This window comes from Periplaneta americana, chromosome 3 (genome assembly GCF_040183065.1).
Source record: "Periplaneta americana isolate PAMFEO1 chromosome 3, P.americana_PAMFEO1_priV1, whole genome shotgun sequence".
Taxonomy (NCBI): Eukaryota; Metazoa; Arthropoda; class Insecta; order Blattodea; family Blattidae; genus Periplaneta; species Periplaneta americana.
Window position 1 is genome coordinate 27767815 of NC_091119.1, and position 27011 is coordinate 27794825.

At 36.4% G+C, this 27011-nt stretch overlaps 1 protein-coding gene across 2 annotated transcripts in view; it reads right to left on the reverse strand.

Annotated features, from left to right (window-relative positions):
• Positions 1 to 27011, reverse strand: part of LOC138695879 (cytochrome P450 9e2-like) — a 49794-nt gene that overhangs the window by 12677 nt on the left and 10106 nt on the right. For both annotated transcript variants that reach the window (XM_069820213.1, XM_069820211.1), the window contains exons 2-4: positions 19609 to 19997; positions 16580 to 16741; positions 10124 to 10329 (exon numbers count right to left, since the gene is read on the reverse strand). In XM_069820213.1, coding sequence (XP_069676314.1) covers positions 10124 to 10329; positions 16580 to 16741; positions 19609 to 19984 — 744 coding nt within the window. In that variant the 5' untranslated portion in view covers positions 19985 to 19997. The remainder of the gene's footprint in view (positions 1 to 10123; positions 10330 to 16579; positions 16742 to 19608; positions 19998 to 27011) is intronic.

The following is a 27011-nucleotide window of genomic DNA, read 5'->3' on the forward strand; positions in this document are numbered from 1 at the left end:
TTAGGAGAAAATCCAAAAATGATTAGGGAAAACATAGGAATTTTACTGGAAGCAAGTAAAGATATAGGTTTGGAAGTAAATCCCGAAAAGACAAAGTATATGATTATGTCTCGTGACGAGAATATTGTACGAAATGGAAATATAAAAATCCGAAATTTATCCTTTGAAGAGGTGGAAAAATTCAAATACCTGGGAGCAACAGTAACAAATATAAATTATACTCGGGAGGAAATTAAACACAGCATAAATATGGGAAATGCCTGTTATTATTCGGTTGAGAAGCTTTTATCATCCAGTCTGCTGTCAAAAAATCTGAAAGTTAGAATTTATAAAACAGTTGTATTACCGGTTGTTCTTTATAGTTGTGAAACTTGGACTCTCATTTTGAGAGAGGAACATAGGTTAAGGGTGTTTGAGAATAAGGTGCTTAGGAAAATATTTGGGGTTAAGAGAGATGAAGTTACAGGAGAATGGAGAAAGTTACACAACGCAGAACTACACGCATTGTATTCTTCACCTGACATAATTAGGAACATTAAATCCAGACGTTTGAGATGGGCAGGGCATGTAGCACGTATGGGCGAATCCAGAAATGCATATAGAGTGTTAGTTAGGAGGCCGGAAGGGAAAAGACATTTGGGGAGACCGAGACGTAGATGGGAAGATAATATTAAAATGGATTTGAGGGAGGTGGGATATGATGATAGAGACTGGATTGATCTTGCTCAGGATAGGGACCTATGGCGGGCTTATGTGAGGGCGGCAGTGAACCTTCGGGTTCCTTAAAAGCCAGTAAGTAAGTAATAAATATAACTCCGCTATCGTTGAGATTTAAACCGTGTTCCGCTTTCGTTATAAGCCAGCGCTCTGTCAACGGAGTTACCGAGACGACAACATGTGATATAACACTGACCTTCGTTTAAATCTTACATAATCACGCAATGTGTGATGTTTTATGCTTTGAGTTAATGTTGCGCGTATTTCGTTCAAAAGTAATAAATTGCATTAGGCATGACATGCTCTATGACGCACAAAGAAATTATTATTTTTTTTTTTTGTGGATCGAGACATCCTTCAATAAGGAATGAGTAATGTTTTCTTCGTCACTGGAATTCTGATGAAGTTATTGTTTCTCAAATCTAATAATGATCCTTTTTGCACAAATAATAATAATAATAATAATAATAATAATAATAATAATAATAATAATAATAAGTTACACAACACAAAACTTCACGCATTGTATTCTTCACTTGACATAATTAGGAACATTAAATCCAGACGTTTGAGATGGGCAGGGCATGTAGCACGTATGGGCGAATCCAGAAATGCATATCGAGTGTTAATTGAGGGACTTAGAACTAAAAGCAGGTAAGTGACATTATTAAACAAATGAGATAAGTGTGTGTTGTGATAGCCCAAAAGGATGTTTCTTTGCGATAAAATCAGGTAAGTGATCACACTGTGCAGTGCTGCTATATGGGCATCATTTCACCAAACTAGTGTATAATATTTCATTGCATGTAGAACTTTAACTGTAATTTCCTCAAAACTAGGTTTCCGTCACTTACCTGGTTTTTGTTCTAAGCCCCTCAATTGGGAGGCCGGAGGGCAAAAGACCTTTGGGGAGGCCGAGATGTAGATGGGAAGATAATATTAAAATGGATTTGAGGGAGGTGCGATATGATGATAGAGACTGGATTAATCTTGCTCAGGATAGGGACCTATGGCGGGCTTATGTGAGGGCGGCAAAGAACCTCCGGGTTCCTTAAAAGCCAGTAAGTAAGCAATAATAATAATAAATAATAATCATCATAAATAATAATAAAAACAGTGAATAATAATAAATGGAGAACTAATTTTCAAAACGTCTCTTGTCCACCTGATAACGAAAATTAGTTCCCTGTGTCCATGCGTTCTTCAAATATAACTCTACATACAAATGTCATTATTTGGATTCAGAACGCTCTCTAAACCACTAAAATCCTGCGTTAAATGTGACTATTGGAATCAAATTGACTCTTTTTCACAGCAAAATTGCTACAAAATATTAGTTCCAGCTTTGGAATCAAAGAGTCTCATGCTTCCATTTGATTCTAAATGCACTCACCCTCTTCGGTTTCATAATGTCTCTTGCCCAGCTGGTAAGAAATTTTAGACCTAAAAACGTTTTTCGTGACTGCCCACAGGGAATTGTCGAGAATCGTTTTGAAAAGAAGCTCCTCAAATAATGGTAATAATAAATAATAATCAAGCTGTACTGTTTAGGCGCCATCGACGCAAATCAGTGGTTAACAAGCTGAATTCGAACTCCTTGTCTGTGGTCGTGCGTGCATTTCTAATCCCGCTTGGGCTGATGACTTCGTTCGACTTTTTCTAAGGATTTTTCCAACTGGAACACGAATGTCAAGTAAACCTACGTCGAATCCTCTTATTTATCGCGCCAAATACAACCTTATCACCACTTTCACGAAAATAATACGCGTATAACTATGATGCAGTCGATACAGCGTCGTTAAATAATCAATCAGAAAGGTAAGGATTAATTCTGAATGTTCGTATATCTCACCTTCCTACAGTTCTATATTTTAATATCTCTGATAGTATCTTATGTCCTTAGTCTATAGCAGGCCTGCACAAACAGCGCTCAACGAGCGCGCGCGCTCCTTCGGAGCGGGAGAGCGGTGTTTACCGCTCGCCGAAACGGAGAGGAAGATACGTCAGAATGACATAGACTTGCAATAGGTAGAGGAGAGGGAAACGACCACTCAGCTATCTAGTGGAGTGCAGTGTGTAGGCCTATTCTCAGTAACTGTTTCACGTTGCTTACCTACTGCTACAGTACAGTATGGAGGAATCTAAAAGACGGAACGTAACATTTAACATTTAACGATTTGCAGCTCGAGCGTATTGATCTTCAATGTGACCTAAAGATCGTTTGAATAATACTACTACCCTGATTGAGTTTTACAAGACTAAATATTAGCAATAATATCCACGACTACACAAGCTGGCTGTGACAATGATTGCCATGTTTGACTCAACATTTATTTTTGTGAGCAACTGTTTTCTATAATGAATTTTAATAAAGGAAGACATCGAACATCTGTAACTGATGTTTCATTATGATCAGTAGGCTACTGTTCCTTTCAGCTGCCAACAGCATAAAACCTCGTTTTGATGTACTGATAAATAAAAATATAACAAAATGATATTGTACATTTAAGTAGCTATAGAATTTCTATTACTTCTGTAAAATAAATATTTATTAATTAATTAATAATAGTCCAAGATAATTTGCAAACACTGAACGGGAATTCACTTCATAAGCACTCGTAATAGTACTTCCTTTAGTGTTTATTTTGTACGATATCACCCCTTCTTCCAGTCCACCCTTATACAGAGCGCAGCTAATATCTGCATTCCGCTCATGAGCTGTGAGCCGGCTCGGAGAGCGCAAATCTTGTGCAAGCCTGGTCTATAGCCTTTTTTAAAGGTGGTTATATAACGACTCTATCACCTACTATATTATTTAGTGTCGATTGAATTGGTCATAACGAGAAGTATTTGGCGAGATCAGGCCGAGGTTTCGCCACAAATTACCTGGTATTCGACTTACGGTTGAGGAAAACCTCAGAAAAAACCCAACAAGGAAATCAACTCAAACGAGGATGGGACACACGCTCGAGTGCAGCTTCAGATCGGCAGGAACACTTATCAGTCAATAACTCCGTTATCTGTAATAATCGCTAATAACAGTTTTTTTGCACTCAATGTATAAAAGATAAAAAAGTCAGAATTTGATCTTCGGAGTCATTAGTAAAATACTGTACTTTGAAGTCATTAATAGAATAATAATGATTGTTATTGTAAATGTAAGTATTACTAGGTAATACGTATTTCAGATCATATCCTATTCCAACCTGTTACCCTTGTGAGGTGGCTGGATAAGGATAAGGTGCTTATCAGAATTTTCTAACTTTTTGAGGAAGAGTTCATGGAAATGAAAGATAAGGTTGTCACTCAGCTCCAATACGGAAAGTAGATTCAGGTTCGAGCGGTCATTTATACAAACTGGTTCAATATCTTGAGGGGAAGATAAAAGATAATCACTAAAATGTGCGTGAAAATAATTATCTTGAAGCTGATAGTAAGCCTATAGGAACGTCATTTAAATTGTAATGCTGACTGCTTTCCAAAGCTCGCTTCTATCAAATGTTTTCTTTCACGCTTGAAGAATATTCACATAAACATTATGCGGCAAAACAAAAACACTGAAATTTTTGCTCGTCTGCTGTCAACGTTTCCCTAGCAACGAAGTATTAATTATATATATATATATATATATATATATATATATACATAATTTGAACTGATAATGGAAATTACGGGGAAACGGCTGAACGGATTTTAATGAGTGACCCCTCATTTTCATGCCTGGCATCCAAAGTTTTTCGGAAAAATAGTAGTTTTCAGTGAAATGTCAATTTTCCTACATAATTTTCCTATTTTCCAAAATCCATCTGTTGTCACTTTTGAGAACTAATTTTATTGAATCACGGCCGACTTGATTGAATTTCAGAACAAAACACACACTACAATAAACAATAGGCTATTACACGAAGGCCATGACCTGCAGAATTGCCGACTTATTTAGAGCTCAATTCAATTTGTTATTAAGAACTGATTCTGCAGTGTATAATTTTCTTAGTACAGCTGTGTATTGGATATTCAAATCTACGAAACTTGAGGTGGTTTGATGACATTATTACCATTAGAAATTAAATATTATTACAGTTAATATCATAATGCGTCTATTTTTCATTAATTGTACATAATATTGATGTTATATTGATGACATGAAAGTGAAACGTTTTGAAGTTATGTAAGTATATGTAGAGAATATCTTAATTTAGATCTTCATTTCTATAATTTACTGAGTGACTGCTATATATAACTACAAAACTTAAGTAAGATAATAATATTGTTATTAAAAATCAAATATTTTTATACTTATTAACCCAGTGGGGTTGGGTCTTTTTCATATACTTAATGGCGGTGTAATGTAGATATTGATATGTGTCATTGTCTTCAGTATTGGCTCAAGAGAGCGCAAAAATTATATTTCCTAAGGAAAGATAAAAAGGTATCAGGCCTACTTACTAATAAAATAAGGGGCTTAGAAAATTTTGTAGTCTCCAGATAATTTCAGCAGGATCACTTAGTAGGATAAAATGATTTTACGCTCTACATTTCAAGTTCTACATGCAGCAGCTATACGAAAATGCTATTGTTCGAAAGCTTAGCAAACCTGACATTTTTTTAACTTTTGCCTACAATCCACAATGACCTGAAATAGCTACTGCTATCGTCCTGACATTGATACTTGCGTTTTCGCGTTGAAACTCAAAAACTGAAGTTCGATAGGTTCAAGAAAAAGTATTTGGCCTAAAAAAATCCATTCAGAGGGAGTAGGTTTCATTATTATGGAAGCAAATGCCTATCAAAAAGACAAGTATTGTTCATTGAAAATAAATCTGAAAAATGTTTATTTGAACGTCTAACGAACTTAGTTTGCTTGCTGCACAAGCCACTAGTGTAGTATAATAATAGTTTGACATATTGTTAATTCAGAGTTGTGTTGATTTCTGCAATTATGGTTCCCAAGAGAGGAGGTGTTTATTGTCGAGAATTATATTTTCAGATCATACGGAGTGGGGCGTCAGAATGTGCCGAGCTGGGAAGCGAAATTCTCGTCACCGAAACTCCCGTCATTGTACCACCTAGTCACTGCAATTTTATCAGTCGATATTTTGGTCACCGGTACACTTTTTGTTAAAAATAATAATTTATTTTGACAAGTAAAATATTCATAGGTACACTGTATAAAATGTTATGTCATTAATGTTTCAAATTTGCCATACTGCATAAAATATTACATGATTTATAGGCCTATTTCAAAATTGCCACCTAAATTATGTCCGATGGCTTTGAGGTACGTAAGAACATCACCATCTTCTCTATAATCAGGATATCGTTCTGTGATCCTACTAATCCTATCTAAATCCTAAATTTTTCCAATAAAACATTAATAAATTTAGATGATTGATTAAATGGCAAACTTACTAGTGTTAATTATATAAGCACATGTGGCTTACAGCTGTTTCGGTGTATACTGTACACCATCGTCAGAGCCTACTAGATCTCGGCGTCATCTCGACATCGCTGCCTGTTCCAAGTCACACAGAGTTTGTGTGCACTCGATGTGGGTCTGTGGCGTTTCGTCAGCCCACGCGAGTTGTGTGGATATAAAGGGAAAAGTTGAGACGGTGTCGGGTGGAGTTCCCGGGTAGCTCAGTTGGAAAGAGCGCTGGTACGTTCAACCAGAGGTCCCGGGATCGATACCCGGCCCCGGAACAATTTTTCCTTGAAATTATTCAAATCTGCTTTACAGGGAGCTTTACCTGAAAGACTAGATTTGCATAATATATACGTCACTGTGTACGTTAACAGAAAACCACAATTCCAAGTCATACAGAGATTGTGTGCACTCGATGTGGGTCTCTGGCGTTTCGTCAGCCCACGCGAGTTGTGTGGATATAAAGGGAAAAGTTGAGACGGTGTCGGGTGGAGTTCCCGGGTAGCTCAGTTGGAAAGAGCGCTGGTACGTTCAACCAGAGGTCCCGGGATCGATACCCGGCCCCGGAACAATTTTTCCCATGAAATTATTCAAATCTGCTTTACAGGGAGCCTTACCTAAAAGACTAGATTTGCAAATAGTGTGTGTGTGTGTGTTCTGAAATTGATCTGTGTGTTGAGAATTTAATTAGGGTGTGTTTTAGTGTGTCTGTATATTTCATATTGTTCTAGTGTGTTGAGTTTTTGGTTCTTGGGTTGTATGTGTAGGATTTCCATGTCTGTATTTATGTTATTGTATGTATGGTTAGCATTAGTAAGTTATGTGTTCGGCATATGTAGATGTATTGTGTCCTCTGGTTATTGCTTTAATGTGTTCTTTGTAGCGTGTTTGGAATGATCTGCCTGTCTGTCCAATGTAGAACTTGTCCCAACTATTACATGTTAGTTTGTATACGCCTGTGTGGTAACACTAGTAACTTTGCCATTTAATCACTCACTTATATTTAAGTGTTAAAAGTAGTGTACGCAAGATTCAAGATGCATTAATAAATTATTAAACGTAATCGGTGACAAAAAGGCATAATGACGACATCTCCGGTGACGAGAATTCCTAGACCCAGCCGAGCTTACACCACGTGAGCAGTACCAGGAGCGATTTAACATTGCGGCACCAAACAACACAACAATGTTAGCTGTCGTCGAGAAGTTCCGTGATACGGAATCAGTCTTACGTCACCTTGCATATTATAATGACTTATCTTGATTTTCAGAGTAGGCTATGTTTGTAATTTCAGTACTCCGTATGACTGGAAATAATGCTAGATAATAAACACCTTCACTGTTGTGAGAACCATAATTGCAACATTAACCCCAACACTGAATATACAATATGTCAAACTATCATATAAAATAAGTAAATACTTGGTTGCTTGGGAAACGTGCATGCCGCGTACTGTACTTGTTGGGTTGCATAGACAATATTGGAATCAATATTCCGGAATTTGGGAAGTCTTGCACCTCAGTTTGGCATACTTGCAACGTCATTTTCAGTAAATGTTGTTTCAATATTTTCGCATATACAAGTAGAAATTAATAATTTTAATAATAATATTAAAGATTTATTTTAACTGGCAGAATTAAGGCCGTAAGGCCTTCTCTTCCACTCAACCAGCAAAAAGTATACATACATATGTATGAACTTACAAAGAATTCAACAATTTGATTTAGATAAGAGCTACATGTATACAAGAGTTATTTACGAATTAAACAACAAAATACTATGAACTATCAAAGACTGAAATACAAACTACGAGTATGTAGCAGAATTAAGCTAAAATACATAGAATGTTAATATATTTCAAATAATGTTAGATAATAGAAAGAGATTATAATGAGACAATTTTGAAAATACAGCACTATCAGGATGCATGTCTAAAGGAAGGAGTAACAATGTAGACAGTGATAGTTTAAGTCAGTATGATTGGAGTGAAATGCTAAGAAGGTTATGTTTTAAGCTGTTTTTAAAAGTGTTTATTGTCTTGCAGCCCCTAATACTTTGTGACAGGGAATTCCATTGTCGCGAGGTGGATACTGTAAAAGATTATGAATAACGAGATGTTCTATGAAGAGGTATACTTAGCGCGCTGTAGATAAGTGATCTGGTATTTACGTCGTGGTTAGAGTATAGATAAGAGAAACGAGACGAAAGGTAATTTGGTGTTGAGGTGTGCAGAATTCGAAAGAGTAAAGACAAAGAGTGTAAAGTTCTACGTTCTTTAAGTCGGAGCCACGAAAGACTTGCGAAGGACGGTGATATGTGATCATATCGTCGGATGTTGCATACGTATCTGACGCACATATTCTGAACTCGCTGTAACTTGACTGACAGTTCAGAACTTAGGTCACTAACAAAATGTCACAATAATCGAAATGCGGCATTACTAGGGTTTGTACTAGAGTAAGTTTTAGTTGCTGGGGCAAGAAGTTTCTTAAGCGACTCAAACAATGAATGGAGGAACATATTTTTTTTATCGTTTCTTTAACTTTAAAATTCCAATTTAGATTATTATCGAAAAAGAAGCCAAGATTTTTTACGGAGAGGTCATTGGAAGAAAGCACTAACATCAACCTCGTTTGGGGATACAATGTTTTTAAAGTTTTTCTAAATCTGTAAATTCAATTTAATATACCAGGACATTCGGAAAGTAGTAGTTACTGTTTCACGCTAAATTAATTTTTGTTACTTTTGTTATTACATACTTCAAACATAGTCCCCTACCGTGTGAGCAATATGTTGGCAAATCCTTGCAAGATGGCGAATATCAATGCAACATCATTTCTGGACACCTCTCTTACTAATCGGTCTAAAGCTCGTTGGATGTAAACTCTTGATTGCAAGCGAATACCTCGCTCCCCCCCCCCCCCAAACTTGCAATACTTCGTTACGGTTGGACTTCTCTCCCACAACCTTCTTGTAATGCCGTATTTTTTCCTCTTGCAACTTGTGCTTTTATGAAGAATCTTTGTTCATACCTACTGAACATTTTAGGGCGGTATTACTTAATACAAATCAGAAACAGTCCCTATATTCACAAAATATGGTTACTTAAAGACTTTTAATATTGCACATTTATGCAGTAATCATCCCTCTATTATGTACTTGAACAGTCTTTCTCAAACTATGGTCTGCGGACCACTGTGGCCCTTCAAAAAAGGCAGAAAAAATACAATTCAAATGAATTGCGTATCACACTATATCTTAAAATCTCAGAGTTTGGAAATAACACATGGTAATCGAATTTCACTTTTTCTCCCAGTACAGACATTTTATGAAATTTATTACCCTACCCGTCTACCGACTTCCCACTCTACTCTCAGCAACAAAAGAGAGATTTAAAGCACTATACACGTGATGTTTCTCTCCATCTTTTCCCTGCACATCTGGCGCCACGCCTGTAACCCAGCCAGGGACCACCCGAATTCATAACAGAGGACCAAAGTACCGAACCTTAATTCAATTTTAAAATAAAGTATACTGGTATTAAAATATGCTACGAAAATTATAAATTTGCTTTCGAAGGCAACAAGAGTAAGGTGGTCCGCGGAACTGTTCTGACTTTAAAAAATGGTCCCCACTTCAAAAAAGTTTGAGAAACGCTGTACTAGAAGATTCCTATGCCCACCGCTATGAGCATTGATTTAAAGCACTGTTGCCATTACTTATTGAATGCCCTGGTATTTGTCTTTGTTAAATCATTATGATTTTAATAATATAATTTCTTGATCAAAATAACCTATTACAGTAACAAAATTTATTCTCAGAGGCGAACATTAGTTTTTATTTTGGATGAGTCATTACTAGTTCCATTGCATCAGATTTTCAAATCCTTGGATATCAAAATTAGCGAAGGGTGTGAGCTAACGTACCGAAGGTGTTGGAAGAAAGTACAGTAAAGTGAGTTATACTTTGAGAAATTAATCTGACCTGTGTGACCTTCGGCATCATGACGAAGAAAATCCACTTGAAGATGCGCAGACCTCCGAGGTTAGTGGCATCCTGTCCCATCATGTAGAATTCGTTCTTCGGCTGCTTCAGCGAGTCCACACCAATACCAAACGCTGTGGTAGCGATGACATCATTGGTATATCTGGTATAAAAATCTTTTAACTCCAAGATCAGAGTGTCACCATCTGCAAATTTCAAACATAAATAAAATTATTGGTGAAGAAAAGGAAGAAAGGTATTGTGATGTAGCTGTTTTATTTCTAGAGCTTTTAGTATTATACTTCGAGGATAAAAAGAAAGGAGTGAGCGATCCAAGGAAAAATGTTTGACATCGATGGGACGGATGTGACATCAAACTACACCTTTTATGCCCCATAATCCTTCGCGAAATACCACCAAGCATATAACTTCTGCTATAAGCTGCTATTTCACATGGCGGAATTTAAATTTCTAATTCAAATTTTATTAATGGTTAGTTGTTACGTGTGTGGTGTAACAGCTAAACCAAAATATCAATATAGGGTACAGCGTTTTCAAAGAGTATATTATTATTATTATTATTATTATTATTATTATTATTATTATTATTTTATCATTATGTAGTTGCTACATGGCCTAATACTGGTAAATGCGCATCACCATGCTTACGAAAAGACACGTTTCACTGCCAATAATTTATTTCGTGTGCACAAGGTTGGAATTTTGTAGTAAGAGAAAAAGGAAGATATCCGTGTTCTGAAATTTATCCCAAAAAATGTAGGTACTTTTCTGTATAGTACAGTATTTTAGAAAGCCAGGTACTTAAAAAATTACACTTAACTGCACTATATATCCACCTATGATCTAACATATGAAGCTCCAAAAATTACATTTTGTCATACGTAAATGGCTTAGAATGGCTGTGGAAATAACAGGAGTAAATTGGTGGATTATTATATCCATGTACATTTCAGTGTAGCTTTATTAAACGTGTTATGGTTACATGGACTGAACACTTCATTTCTACTTTCTTTTATTACTGTTCACTATATCCACAAACAGAAAAGAATATTAGCTTTTATAAAAATAACACCCGCTGAATTTTACTAGACTTTCAAAATAGTCACAACACAAAACAGAATTAGTAATCGTAATAATACGAACATTACAGCCGGAAAAAGAGATGAACTATGGGTAATTTGACGGCCACACTAGTACACCTTTTTGGTTCCACCGTTTCAAGCTTATGGCCCAGGGTTGGTATTATATAAGCTTCTTTTGTTTCTGGCTAAGTGGAAGGTAAGGTCTGATAGTCTTAACTCCGTCAGAATAAATGATTGAGTGAACGAGTGAGTGAGTGAATCAGTGGATGAATGAGTAAATAAATAAGTGGATAAATAAATAAGATAAAACAATAAATTGAATAAACGAAACAACAGAACAAAGGAAAACACAAAAAACAAACAAACAAAGGAAAACATAACAAGGAAAGAAAATAAGAAACAAAGAACAAACGAAGAAGCAAACAAATAATAATTATTATTATTATTGTTATTGGGCGGCCGGGTAGCTCAGTTGGTAGAGCAGCTGGCTACGGACTGAAAGGTCCAGGGTTCGATCCCAGGTAGTGACAGGATTTTTTCTCGTTGCCAAACTTTCAGAACGGCCCCGAGATTCACTCAGCCTCCTATAAAATTGAGTACCGGGTCTTTCCCGGGGGTAAAAGGCGGTCAGAGCGTGGTGCCGAGGTCATGGAAAGCATGGGCTCTACCTCCATGCCCCCTAAGTGCCTTCATAGCATGCTACGGGGATACCATTATTATTATTATTATTATTATTATTATTATTATTATTATTATTATTATTATTAGCTTGCTTCGTATTTGGTCCATTTCTTAATCGTATTATGCAAGGTGAGCCAATGGAACGGGAGATTTTAAAACTTTAATAATTATTGCACTGACTACTTTGAAACGAAACTTTCGCCCACACCTATGGAGTAACGGCTAGCGCGTCTGGCCGCGAAACCAGGTGGCCCGTGTTCGAATCCCGGTAGGGGTAATTTACCTGATTGAGGTTTTTCCGTGGTTTTACCTCAACCCATTATGAGCAAATGCTGGGTAACTATCGGTGCTGGACCCCGGACTAATTTCACCGGTATTATCACCTTCACTTCATTCAGACGCTAAATAACCTGAGATATTGATACGGCATCGTAAAATAACCGACTAAAAAAAAACGAAACTTTCAATTTACATTTAAAGTATACACAATATCATTTACCTGTACCTCATGAAATTCTTATTTTCGGAACATTACATTCCGCGGGTGGGACCCGTTTCGTTGCACACATTCTTCAAGTCTAAGTGTTGAAACCACGTGTTTCTATTGATGAGAGGATTAGGCCTATTGGCAATTTGTGGAGACAACAATTCTCTGAATCATTCGGATATATCGCTGTGATGTTACAGTAACAGATGTCCTGTTATCGTCCTCAAAGAAATAAGGACCGATGATTTCAAATGACGCTCTTGCACACCAAACTGTGACTTTGACAATGTGTAATGGTTCCTCATGCATTTCGTAACAATTAGTTGTTGAGCAGTATCGAAAGTTTTGTTTTTTGACGTATACAGAGAGATGAAAATGAGCTTCATCACTCATCAGCATATTGTGGGCAATGTCTTCGTTAACATTTTGATCCGAGAATTGTTGGCAAAAAGTTATGCGGTTTATTTTATCAGCATCTTTTAATGTTTGCACTACTGAATTTTGTATGGATGCATGTGTAAGTTCTTATAAAGAATTCTTCGTATATTACTGGTGTTTGACAAGCTAAGTGAAATTGCATGACGACGGGCAGAACGTTTAGGACTTCGGATCATAGCAACTCTTAAGGCTGGTTTACAATAAACCGGAAACGAGAATCGGAACGAAAACGGTAAAATTGTTAAAATGTGTACATTTAAATGTGAGCATTGACAATTAACGAAAAGCTTGCCGGAGCCCGGGATCGGGAACGGAGAGTTGGCTAAGTTTCAACTTTGGCGTTCACGTTTCCGATCACAGCCCACTAGATTCATTCTATTGCCATCCAAAAGCTATTTTGTCGTCGTATATTTTGTAGCAAGAAGACCGTGACATAACCTATGCATTATTTTGTTCTGTGCTGTACCTCATGGAGTAAGCTTTATTTGATGAGATTCTAATATTGAGTGTAGAGGAAAATCCTCACGTTTACGATAAGCGGCGCGCCTCGTATAAAAATGAGAAAATGAAGGAGAATACGTGGCTTTCTATAGCTGCACCTAGGTGTTGATACAGCATCGTAAAATAACCCAATAAAAAATAGCTGCATTTTTGAACACCGATCGTAAGTGAATCATATTTTATTACTATATTGGTTGTATTAAACACTACATATTCATGCTTCAATTCAATAACTACTGTTGTGTTCAATTTTGTTCTATTACAAATGTTTCTTCTCTAATTATTTTACGTTATGGTAGACTTAAAATAGGTTGTGATAATAAAGATGCATGGGCATATTTATAGTACCGTACCTAATGAAATGTTTCAGTCAAAATTTCGAAGTTGGTTAACCTGTGTTTATGTTGGCTGCCATGTACTCATGAGAGAACACCATTGGTCAATTATAAACAAATAACATTAGAACGCGCAATATCGATTTTACATATCGTCATTGACATGCATATCGATATGCATAGTTGTCTACGTTCTCGGTTTATTGCGAATCAAAAGTTTTCATATTCACGTCCTCCGCTTCTCGTTTTCATTCTGGTTCTCGTTCCCGATTTATTGTGAACCAGCCTTTACGGCGTTGATGTTTTCCGGGGTACGTACAGATCTTTCTTATCTGGAGACTTTTTTAACGGAGAACCAGTTACTTCAAAGTTCTGAGTCCAGATTTTTATTGCATGGGCTGATGGTATCGGATCATTGCGATGGATATTGTAATGACGTCGAAATAGCCGTTGGGCAGCAATGAAAGTATCATTATTTTTATAATATGGTTTAACAGGAAAAGCACGTTATAGGCTAAACAACTGCTATCGAATGAAGAATAGACTGTTCCATGTAACAATTAAAATACCCGACAACAGCCGAAAAGACACGAATCTGAAAATCGCCCGTTTCATTGACTCACCTTGTACTACATCCGCAGAGATTTTTATGAATGTGAATCTCATGATATTTGTGATTGTGAGATGTCGCCAGTCAATATTCACATTAATTTTATCTTTAGATAACACGAGGTACCACTGGATTTGGTCCGCCAACTATCGTGACCCTCTATTTCAGTATTCACCACCATAATTTCAATAGCATCCTGTAGATTCAAGGAAGAAAGTACGATCACAGTCTAGTATATATAGTCACGAAGCTCAATACGTAGGAAATATGCATCCATAGATAGTTGCTAACTACCAGTGGCGTAGCGTCAATGTAAGCTAAAAAGCTTAGCTTCCCCAGTGAATAATAATTTCATAATAAACCTGCAGTTTATGGAGAAAATTATTTATTAATTTTAATAGAATTTATATTTATGCGTTAAATATTGTGATGCGGCAGCTCAGGATGATTTGTGATGCAGCAGTAAACAAGAAGCCTGCACACACCAGCTTCCAAGCAGACTGGTTTCTTCTATGTAATCCACCCCGCAGATTTTCCATCCCTTTCTAACTAAACTACCCTAGTCGCAAGGCTCGCAAGAAGCTAGCTTTAACATTTAAAATAAGTAGTTTCCGAGTTATCCCTTTTCGTCAGTTGTGTTCAGTTGAAGTGTTAGTGTGCATTGTGGCTGATATAATAAATAATGAGCGAAATAACAGTTCCTGACACTAATTTACTTGAATTTTTTTAGGACAATTGTATTATCAAGACTGACTTACGAACAAAAGTGTGATTTAAAAAAAAAATGAGCGACTCCCTTGCTGTCAATGAAGAACACAACCAAAAGACAGACGCATACTTACGTAATTATACTAATATTGTGATTTCTCTAAGTATGACAGGGAGTGAGCTAATGTTATACGTTTACGTGTCTATTTGTTAAGAGATATGTGTGAACCGTGAAATCATATTTTATTACGTATCATTGGTGTTACTTACTATGTTCCAACCAATCTTCGACTGCTGACTTGAAATTGACTACTATTTATTTTAAGACTGTATTTTTGTAATACGTTTTCTCATATTGCATGAAAGACAACTTGATTTAGCTTCCCCTGCTCAAAATTTCATGCTACGCCACTGCTAACCACTAGGATCGCTAATATCGCCTCATTACAGACAATGCGAAATAGTACCGGCACAGTCTATTGTTCCTAGCAACCTCACAACTCAAGCTTCGTGAGTGTATTTACTAGACCAGCGGTGGCGAAAATGTAATCGTGCGCCGAGCCACTGTGTAACCTGCAACGTGCATAGCACCTATGGAGGGACGCGGACACCCGAAGGGGAAGTGAAACAACTGTCTGATTTATTAACGGATTTTCATTTTCCTTACGTCAAGCATTTAAATATAATTTTATACAGTACAAGGCTACAGACTAATGTTTAGTACGTGTAACGAAGAAAGAAATGAACAATAAATGAACAATATCACAACCTAAAATTAACTGTCTTCAGAATGTCTCTGCGACAAAGTTTCAAAATCAGGAATTATGTCACTTACTGCCAGTCGTAGTTGATCACGAAGGTATTTGTCTGTCAGTCGAGATCTAAATTTGGTTTTTACTATTTTAATTGTTGAAAATAATTTTTCACAAACGTAAGTTGTAGCGACCATGGCTTCAACAGAGCAAGCGAAAGAACGAAGCTTCGGATATTTATTTTTCGGCAAAGATTTGAAAGTTCAACATTTGTCAAGTCCTTACATCTAGCTTTCATTTGACATCACATAGTAAATCAGTGAGTTCAAATTGAAGAGCTAACCGCATTATTCGTACATCTACTGAAAAAGGGTCGACGTACAGAGGTGATGATGATGATGATGATGATTACAACAACAATAACACTTAACCTTTTAATGTTTCATCAGTAACATGTTGTATAATGCCGTTTTATGTTATACAACCGTTTTCCTCGTAATACTTGTGAACAAATCATACATTTAATATTCTCATCATATTGACAGCAAAAAAATGCGTCCTCCCATCCTACTTGGAACTTTCGTACATGGTTTCGAGAGAGACATATGCCACTCGCAGGTCAGAGACAAATACAAATGGAACGGAGTTTGACTCCAGTGAGTGAGAGGGTGGAGGTTGGCGGAGGTTAGAAGCAAGCGAAATGCACAGCTATCACTGCGAGCCACAACGTCTCGCGAGTCACGTTCTCGCCACTGCTGTACTAGACTGTGGTACGGTCCCTATTCATAACACTTGCCGCATTGTCTACAATGGAGTACAAATTATCACTATACACACCCACCTTGTTCTATTTTGTAGCCTTCATGATGTGGATGCTGGCTGCTATCCTCGAGATATCGCACAAATTGTTGACAGCATTCAGATACTAACACAAACATGGTTTTCATTTTGCTGGATGTGAAAGCGGGACTCAGAGTCGCCCGCATCTCTTTCCAACGCTGACCTGTAAGAGGAAATATATACAATATTAATATTTTGTATTTTATTTGGTTTCATTAAACTTTTTTGTTAATCGTACCCTATCACTTGAGTTGTGTAATTTCAATATTCGATTCATAATGAATAGAGCCCGGATGTTTAGGCATTTGTAACAGTTAAAGTAGGCAGGCGAAAAGGCAATAAAAACGTAAAAAAAGCACAATAAATTTTGAAAAAGGCATTATAATTTTTAAAAGGGCATAATATATTTTAGCAATACAGTTATATTATATCAACATAACTCACATTTTTACTTCATAGTTGACCATGTTAACTTATAAAATATTTATTTATTTATTTTTCGTGATTAACTGTCTTTTCTCAAAACTTACAAACAAAACTGTTCCATCGGTTGAAAACACATGGGCACCAAATTCACTAACGTAAGCATGAAGTTTACTTTTCAATGGTTTACTGAATTTAGGCATTCTAGCTAATCGATCTTATACCTTCTGACACCCGACAATAACTGACTATTCCTCTCTCAAATTTCTTTCTCCTACAATATTAAACACGTGTAGCACAAAATTGTAACAGTAAGATTTGAAAATATGAAAGCAAACAATTGAAAATGCTACGTGACAACTTCTATAAGAACGGGCTTAATATTTGAAATTATAAAGCTGATTGTTGATATCGTGAAGACATGACATTATTTTGTAACTGTGTATTATCAATCATTATTCATATTACATCAATAGTCATGTAGGATATTAAAGCACGATTATTAGCCCGGTTGCAAAAACACCGATCAAATTATGATTGGCGATCAAGGAGGGTTTGATTGGCCATCAGTTCTATTTCTGTTGCAGAAAGAACAATCAGTATTTGATCGGAGATCAATCTTCCATCAGACTTGATCAACAGATTTTTTCTGGTTAAGTGGCTGATCACTGATCAAGTATTTATGTTATTCTCTTTATAGTGCAGTTACTGGAATTTATATAGTAAATAGTTATAGCGTAATAATATTGTTTTCGACATAATGGATTCATCTGATGAAGAAATTTTAGAATGAAAAAATATTATTATGGAGAAGGCATTTCCGTGACAGACATGAATTGTTTTTATATGACAGAGAATTTGAGCAAAGATTTAGGTTAAGTAAGGATTCGTGTGTTTTGTTATTTTCAAAAATTGAAACAGACAAATCGAAACCTTCCACTTTCTTCTGTGAATAATGTTCTAATAGCGCTGAGATTTTATGCTGTTGGAATTTTTCAGGCAGGCTTGGGTGATCTTGTTGGGGTCCACAAATTAAATATTTGCCGAGTAGTTAGAGAAATGTTAACGTATGAAATTGCTTTGTTATCGCAGAATCTCACAAAGCCCCCAACCTCAGACTGGGATCGACTTGAAATCTAGAGAGAATTTTCAGGCGTGTCAGGATTTAACATGAATGGTTGGGAGTGGAGGACAACGAATATTTTTATAAAAGTAACATCGACGAATATCGAACTTCACCATACTCGAGAAACTTGAACCAAACATAGCGCCTGTAATCCACGACGCTGGTCTAGATAATAAGTAAAGGTACAGGGAAAGAACGAGCTTTGTTCACTTAAAAAAAAAAAAGAGTTATGTGTGCTGTGTGGAATAGGATTCCATGCTGTTTAATCGTACGAAACACTGCGATAATGTGCACGGTTTGAGTGGCATGACAGATTTCTGATTCTGCATACAAGGAAATAATATGCTGAAGACAGAGTAAACTGCTCTCCTGAACAATTTGCTTCGTGGACAAAGCTCGTTCTTTCCTTGTATCCTTCAAATTCCGAGAAAGAAAATCCATGCTCTCATGGTTCCGTCTGTGTCTCTGTGTTATATTGTACAGGGACATCACTTTATTTTTACCAACATTTTTAACATTAACCTGGCTATACTCGGAAATACTGTTGCCCCCTTCCATTACAGGAGTTTGATGTTACTAGTGCAATATGTAAACAAATCATTTTACTAGGTATAGGAGGAGAGAAAAGTAGTGTACCCATTTATGTTGTAGGGAAATACGATATTACGATTTTCAGTTTGCATCATCACTTTTACGGAATTTATCAAAATACAGTAGAGTAGTAACATTTTTTTTTTCAAAAACTCAACTTTTCAGGCGGCTATGTTCGTTATGTAATGTCTACTTTATTTTGCATATTAATTATTGATGTTATCATACAATATAGAGAGTGCATTTAAATTGAGGGGATCATAAGTAAAGGGCTGTAAGTGCACTTAAGTTACTTTTGAGAAAATGGGGTTTAAATATTTAAGCTTTCGTAAAATCGGTGAAATTTTTTATTTAAATTTTAATGTGTGATGCGATTAAAATATCCCTTTGCCACAAAAATTTTAGATATTTTTGCTTACACTGGGTGCACTTAACTCACAAATGTCACTAGCATTCCTTTGCTTCTAGCCACCTCAATTCAAAAAAAGCTAATCTGAATTTTTAAACAAGTTGCTGAAAATGGTTGCCGTTCATTACAATGCAGGCTTCAATTCAGTACGCATATTATTAAAAACATTTTGAAGCATATTCTCTGAAATTGAATTTATCGTTTCTTGAATATAATTTTTTAGTACGATATTATTAATATAGGTTCTTTCTTCTATAGAAAACGCAATCATATTTATAAAACACACTATACACTGCAGTGTTTACTTCACTGCTTGAAGACTTCGAATGCAACAGCGGCCGTAAGTTTGTGTGTCTGACGGGAGCAAGGACATTAGTGAAGGGGTGAGAGTGAAGTACATTCAGAAATGCAGGTACAATAAAAATGCAAGTAAAAATAAAATGATGTCCCTGTATATGGCCCGATCTGGATAATGCCTTACCTTTAAGACTGAAGAGCCCTCTGGACCAGATAGGTTCCGACAACTCTGAAAACACTGTTCGATGATCGGTGAAACTATCGAAGTCCTTGATGGTAATAGTCTTGATGAGCTCCGGGTCCCTTATGAGCAAAGTAGGATTTCGGAAGAAGAACATCCCGCCGTACTGGTGGTCTTTGAGGTCGTTGTAGCACTTTATTATAAGCTGGGGGAAGAAGAGGTTTCTCCTCAAGTTGCCCATGAACGGAATAGGCTTGATGAACGGCACATTCTTTTTGGAGAAGTGATTGTGGTTGCTGGTGCCCAACCAGTACAGCACCGCCAATAGAACAGCGAAGAGGATGATCCAATCCGAGAACGACCACGTCCAGTCCAGCATTGTAATCTTGCTCCTGAGCATAAGCAGAACATGTGCATTATAAATCATTAGCCATACACATGGGTGGGCAACTCGTGCTCTCGAAGTGTGAACACAACCTCAGTGCAGGTAAAGTAGCCTCGTTTAATTATTAGGCAGCGGCATTCCTTTTAAGATTTGTAGGTCTTTATTGCATGCACCGATAATAAAATGAAAATGCGACGTTGTCACGTCTTGTTTGTTGCTGCTATATATTAATATAACATGGAACAAGAAACACTGCTAAAATTTGCAACTCTGGTTTATATATACACTCCGCGTGGAGTATTAGAGCGGCCTTCAAAAGACTTGACGACAATGGTCAGCGCAACATAATTAAAATTATTGAAACTACAAAGCTTCCGTCCATACACTCCGCGTGGAGTAAAGTAGCCACGTTCAATTAGTAGGCTAGCGGTGTCAAAGAGGACGGAAGCTTTGTAGTTTCAATAATTTTAATTATGTCGCGCTGTCCATTGTCGTCAAGTCTTTTGAAGGCCGCTCCAATACTCCACGCGGAGTGTATGGACGGAAGCTTTGTAGTTTCAATAATTTTAATTATGTCGCGCTGTCCATTGTCGCCAAGTCTTTTGAAGGCCGCTCTAATACTCCACGCGGAATGTATGGACGGAAGCTTTGTAGTTTCAATAATTTTAATTATGTCGCGCTGTCCATTGTCGCCAAGTCTTTTGAAGGCCGCTCCAATACTCCACGCGGAGTGTATGGATGGAAGCTTTGTAGTTTCAATAATTTTAATTATGTCGCGCTGTCCATTGTCGTCAAGTCTTTTGAAGGCCGCTCCAATACTCCACGCGGAGTGTATGGACGGAAGCTTTGTAGTTTCAATAATTTTAATTATGTCGCGCTGTCCATTGTCGTCAAGTCTTTTGAAGGCAGCTCCAATACTCCACGCGGAGTGTATGGGCGGAAGCTTTGTAGTTTCAATAATTTTAATTATGTCGCGCTGTCCATTGTCGCCAAGTCTTTTGAAGGCCGCTCTAATACTCCACGCGGAGTTTATGGACGGAAGCTTTGTAGTTTCAATAATTTTAATTATGTCGCGCTGTCCATTGTCGTCAAGTCTTTTGAAGGCCGCTCCAATACTCCACGCGGAGTGTATGGGCGGAAGCTTTGTAGTTTCAATAATTTTAATTATGTCGCGCTGTCAACGTGACAACGTCGCATTTTCATTTTATTATCGGTGCATGCAATAAAGACCTACAAATCTTAAAAGGAATGCCGCTGCCTAATAATTAAACGAGGCTACTATATTAGAGCGGCCTTCAAAAGACTCGACGACAATGGACAGCGCGACATAATTAAAATTATTGAAACTACAAAGCTTCCGTCCTCTTTGACACCGCTAGCCTACTAATTGAACGTGGCTACTTTAGAACGGACTCTGTACTGTAGTGTCTGTATAAAAGTTTGCTCGCGTCTGCAGTAAGTGGCGGCTCGTTTTAAGTGAAAAACAATATTATCCCCAGATCATTTCCCTTTAGTGATGAGTCGAAAGAGAAATATTTTTTTATTAAGAAAGGAGGTAAAGCTTGTATTATGTTCTATTAACTTTCTTACGCATGGCATTTTATGTTATAAATAAACACAGTGAAGGTTTTAGTAAAGAAATACTATCTAGATCTGCTTTAGAATAGATAAAGATAAAAATGGGATATCAACAAGGTGAGACTGATATCAAATATCGTTAGCAAGTTGTGCGTGCGAGTTACAGAATTGCACGACATATGATCGACTAGCTAAGAGCATTTATGGAAAAATTTGAAATGTTGCAGTATCATGCAGAACATAGATAATTTCATTTTCTTTCATTACGAACTATCTTGAAGAGTGATAAGAAATTCTTCTTATCAAATATAAGACCCTACTTCAAGACCTACAGCAGAATTCACTGGTAAGTTTGGAGAAACAGTGGCAATTTACAAGGAATCGAGATTTTTCTGAAATCCTTTTGGCTTACAGCCGATAGCAGATACTGAAAGTTTATAGCTTGAATTGATAAATCTACAGAACAGCACGCCACTCAGATTCCAGCGAAATCAGGAATCGAATTGTTCATAATGCTGCCTAAGTCAGAATTTCCAAATATACTCTTTGCTTCCATATATACTGTATGTACTTGAGTCAGAATTTAATACAAGAAAGAAATGTAAAAGCTCTCAATGTAGAGAAAGAGCTTAGAAGTAAGTTTATTTCATCTGCCGTGAAAAATACTTCCTTGAATTTGTGTTTGTTTGCGAATATAGACTATTACATTTCTGAAAACAGAGGACTACTCTTTAATGTATAAAGACATGTAAATTCTCGCGTTCTATGTTTCAAATAAGACATATAATAATAAATATTAACAAATAGTATAATAATAAATAAGTGTTGCAGCTATGTTTGTTGTCTCTTGAAAAGGTATATTTAGGTTGTGTTTCCAGTACTAAACTAGTTTACAAAGCTAGGAAATAATATAATTTTGTTATGTGTGTTTAGGTACAGTTTGTCTAAAATAACTATAATTATTCTACCTTGCGTCATTCTGAAATCCAAATCATGGAGTAGATATCACAACCACCTGCATTAGCCGTCAGAGCACACCGTGGCAATGAACTGCTTTTGCAGCGAAACTACAAACAACTTGTAACTGCTGCGGCTGGCTCCGTCTGTCTTTCTCTCTTTCAAGGTTTTTTTTAGCACTTTGTGAGCACGAGTTGCCCATTCATGGCCATACACATTTTTACAGGTCTAGCGCTCCCAAAAATTAGTTTCTCATTATGCCAACTAAAAAAAAAAATGTATTGTGACGCTTCAAAAGCGATATCTAGATTTTCACGAAAATACCGAGAAGTTGGTTTTCGCATCTCATCTCTTTGTCTGTTTTCAACGTTTTTTCCTGAACTATTGAAGTAATTTTGTTCATATTAAGTTTCCACTAGTTAATTAATCAGGAATGATGCACATGTAACACGAGGATTGGTCTGTTGTTATGACGAGAATCCAAGCCCCAGCTTATCGGTAAGGCATCATGTCACAAACACTTTCACGCCTGATTATTTCCTGACAAGATAAATATTATTCAACGCCTTGAAAACGGCGCAAATATTAAGGATATCACTGGAGAGTTTAAGATAATATTTATTTATTTATTTGCGTATAGAATTGTATATAAAATTTGCGGACTTAGAAAAGGCGTTTGACAGAGTGGATTGGAATAAACTTTTGTGAATCCGAAAGAAAATTGGCGTGGATTGGAAAGAGAGGTAGCTGCTTAATAAACTTTATATGAAACAACGAGTCAGAGTCCAGATAGGAAAAGAAATGTCAGAAGAAACCGAAATAGGGACAGGAGTTCATCAAGAATGCCCTTTATCATCTACCCTGTTGAACATCTACTTGGAGGATTTAGTTAGCAACTGTTTTCAGAACATGGGAGGAGTGACAGTAGGAGGAAGAAGAATAAGGTGCATAAGATTTGCTAATGATATGGCGTTGTTAGCAGAAGAGGAGATGATACTAATGGATATGCTTCTGGAGCTAAATGACAGCTGTGAGCAGTATGGAATGAAGAAAATGCCAACTAGACGAAGTCCATAGTCAAAGGAAGAAAAGTAAAGAATGTAAACTCGAGAAACATAAATGAGACAGTAGAGGAAGTGGACAGCTTCAAATACTTGGGGGTGTACTATAAGCAGTAACATGAGTTACTCCCAGGAAGTCAAAAGGAGAATAGCAATGGTCAAGGAACCTTTTAATAGAAAAAGGAGCATTTGCTGCGGACATCTGGAGAAAGAACGAAAGAAGAGACTAGTGAAGTGCTTTGTATGGAGTGTAGCATTGTATGGGGCAGAAACATGGACATTACGACGAAATGAAGAGAAGCGACTAGAAGCATTTGTAATGTGTACATGGAGAAGGATGGAGCGTGTGAAATGGACAGACAGAATAAGAAACGAAGTTGTGTTGGAAAAAGTGGATGAAGAAAGAATGATGCTAAAACTGATCAGGAACAGAAAAAGGAATTGGCTGGGTCACTGGTTTAGATGAAACTGCCTACTGAAGGAATGAACTGGAAGGAATTGTGAACGGGAGAAGAGCTCGGAGCAGAAGAAGAAATAAGATAATAGACGATATTAAGATAAATGGAGACTAAGAGGAAGGCAGAAAATAGGAAAGACTGGAGAATGCTGGGTTTACAGTGAAAGTCCTGCCCTTGGGGAGAACACTATGTATGAATGAATTATTTAAGTATTTATTTATTTACTCATTCACGCATTCATTTACCTATTTTTCTATGTATCTATCCATTTATTTATATGTTAATAGTTGTCTACCTACCTACCTACCTACCTACTAACGTATTTATTTATTTATTTATTTATTTATTTATTTATTTATTTATTTATTTATTTATTTATTTATTCATTCATTCATTCATTCTTTCATGTATTGTATTTTGTAGATAGATATACCCTTTTCGGGAAATAAGATTAATGTGCATTATCGTTGTATGAAATTCACTTTTTATAATAAATTAACAACTCTTAAATACCTTGCTTGCCGATTGCAGATGACTTGCTCCGAGTGTTATTATTGTATTGTATTGTATTGTATTTATTAACATTCCATGGTATTCATACATTGCTTTACAGCTAGAATATGGAACAAGTCAAAAAACTTAATACTATTATAAAGTCTTAATTTATAGTCACAGTCTAGATGAAATATATATACAGACGAGATTTACAATATAATCTACTAGTACAACACATAGTTTTAGTATCAATTTCATGAAGTGTTATTGAATGTCATGAATTCACTTACAGAATAGAAGGCATGAGAAATTAGGTACTTCTTTAATTTGGCCCTAAATAATCTTATGTTTTGAGTTTCATTTTTTTATATCGATAGGGAGGCTATTAAAAAATTTTACTGCCATATAACGCACTCCTTTTTGATAGCACGATAGACTTGCCGATGGAGTATGAAAGTCATTTCTTTGACGTGTATTTATGCTATGAACTGTTGAATTAGTTACAAAGTTTTCACGATTACATACGAAGAAGACTATTAATGAAAATATATACTGACAAGCCATGGGCATTATTTATAGTTTTTTAAAAATAGTCCTACAAGATTCCCTAGATTCGGCACCTACTATTATTCTAATTACTCTTTTTTGTAATAGAAATATACTGTTACTATCTGTGGAATTTCCCCAGAATATTATTCCAAAACTCATTACCGAGTGGAAGTATGCAAAGTATATTGTTTTTAAGGTATTGATATTTACTATCTTTTGCATAGTTCTAATAGCAAAACAAGCTGAATTTAGTTTGGGGGTAATTTCTTTAATATGATTTTTCCAATTTAACACATTATCGATTTTTAAGCCAAGAAATTTGGTTGTCGTTGTTTCTAATAGGGATCTGTTGTTAATTAATTGCGCTAGAAGTTTGCGAAGTTGAATTTGCACAGGATTTAAATTGAATTATATTAGTTTTGTTACAATTTAATACCAATTTATTGACTGAGAACCAGTCACATATTTTGAAGAGAATTTCCTCTTTTGAAGATTGGAATGTGTTGGAGTTATTGGCTGTAATTACTATACTTGTGTCATCTACAAATAATATGGGATGACCTACATCTTTTATTAGGGGGGGGGGCAAGATCATTTATAAACACTAGAAAAAGTAGGGGACCTAATATTGATCCTTGAGGAAGTATTAAGTAGGAAAACATTGGCTTTCTCCAGTATCGACGCAGGAATTTACTAGTTACTTGGGCAGAAATTTTTGCACTATATAAGACTGAACAGCTTCTTAAAAACCCTTTTAACATGGCTTTGTAAACAAAATTTTAAGTACAAAACAAGCATTTAATGGAGACTGAATCATTTCAGTTAACTAGCATATTTTAATTAATGCAACTTAGATAAAGCTTTGTTTACAATTCAAACGTTGCTAACTGGTCACTAATTCAAAATTCCCTCTGTAGAAGGATACATGTGTGAATGAGGTGCATCACAACAGACAATTGCTCACCTCTTATATGACTCTCCTCTTCATAGCAGGAAGAGATTCAACTTACTGGGTCATTTAGTATCTTGTGGTGTGAACTTTTCTAAACCAATTGCGGAGATATTAAAGAGATAGTGTTGCAATTCGTCATTCAACAATTTCATAAAGAAAACATTTAAAACTTTATAATTTCTATTGGAGTATTTCTGTATATAACAACCTAAACTCCCACATACATTGTGCGGTGAAATAGGGTTATCCACATTGGATAATACTTACTTACTTACAAATGGGTTTAAGGAACCCGAAGGTTCATTGCCGCCCTCACATAAGCCCGCCATCGGTCCCTATCCTGTGCAAGATTAATCCAGTCTCTATCATCATATCCCACCTCCCTCAAATCCATTTTAATAATCCATTTTAAATCCACATTGGATAATTAGTAATAATAATAATAATAACAATAATAATAATAACTGGGCACTAATTACCTATTTATTAAAGATCGGAACGATGCAGAACAGCCACGGAGATGCCACAGGATAAGTGCAAGGCAAGGACAAACAGTCACATGGAATGGAGATAAAATTCTTCTGACGCCGGAAATCGAACTACAGACCTATTAGTTTGGAAGCGCAATCACTATCCATTAAGGCATAGTGGAGGACCAGGATCTTGTATGATTTTTAAAAATACATTTGTAAAATTAGTAGATATAAATGAATTTTGAAACCACTTCACGATGCGATTGACCTGTTTTTCTCTCTCTCCAGCGCTGGTCCTCAGACCGGATGCGGTGTCACTTATCTTGTGTGGTCTTCTTAAACAATAGGCTATAAGTTGATTGAATGAAAGATGAAAGTCACACAATACGGTTTGACTGCTGCTCCATCAAGCACTTCTGTAACATGAAAAACTAAGCCCGCACTACAAAATCAACGCGAGTGATCCAGGTTTTGTCTCTCTTTTCATATTCTTCCAAC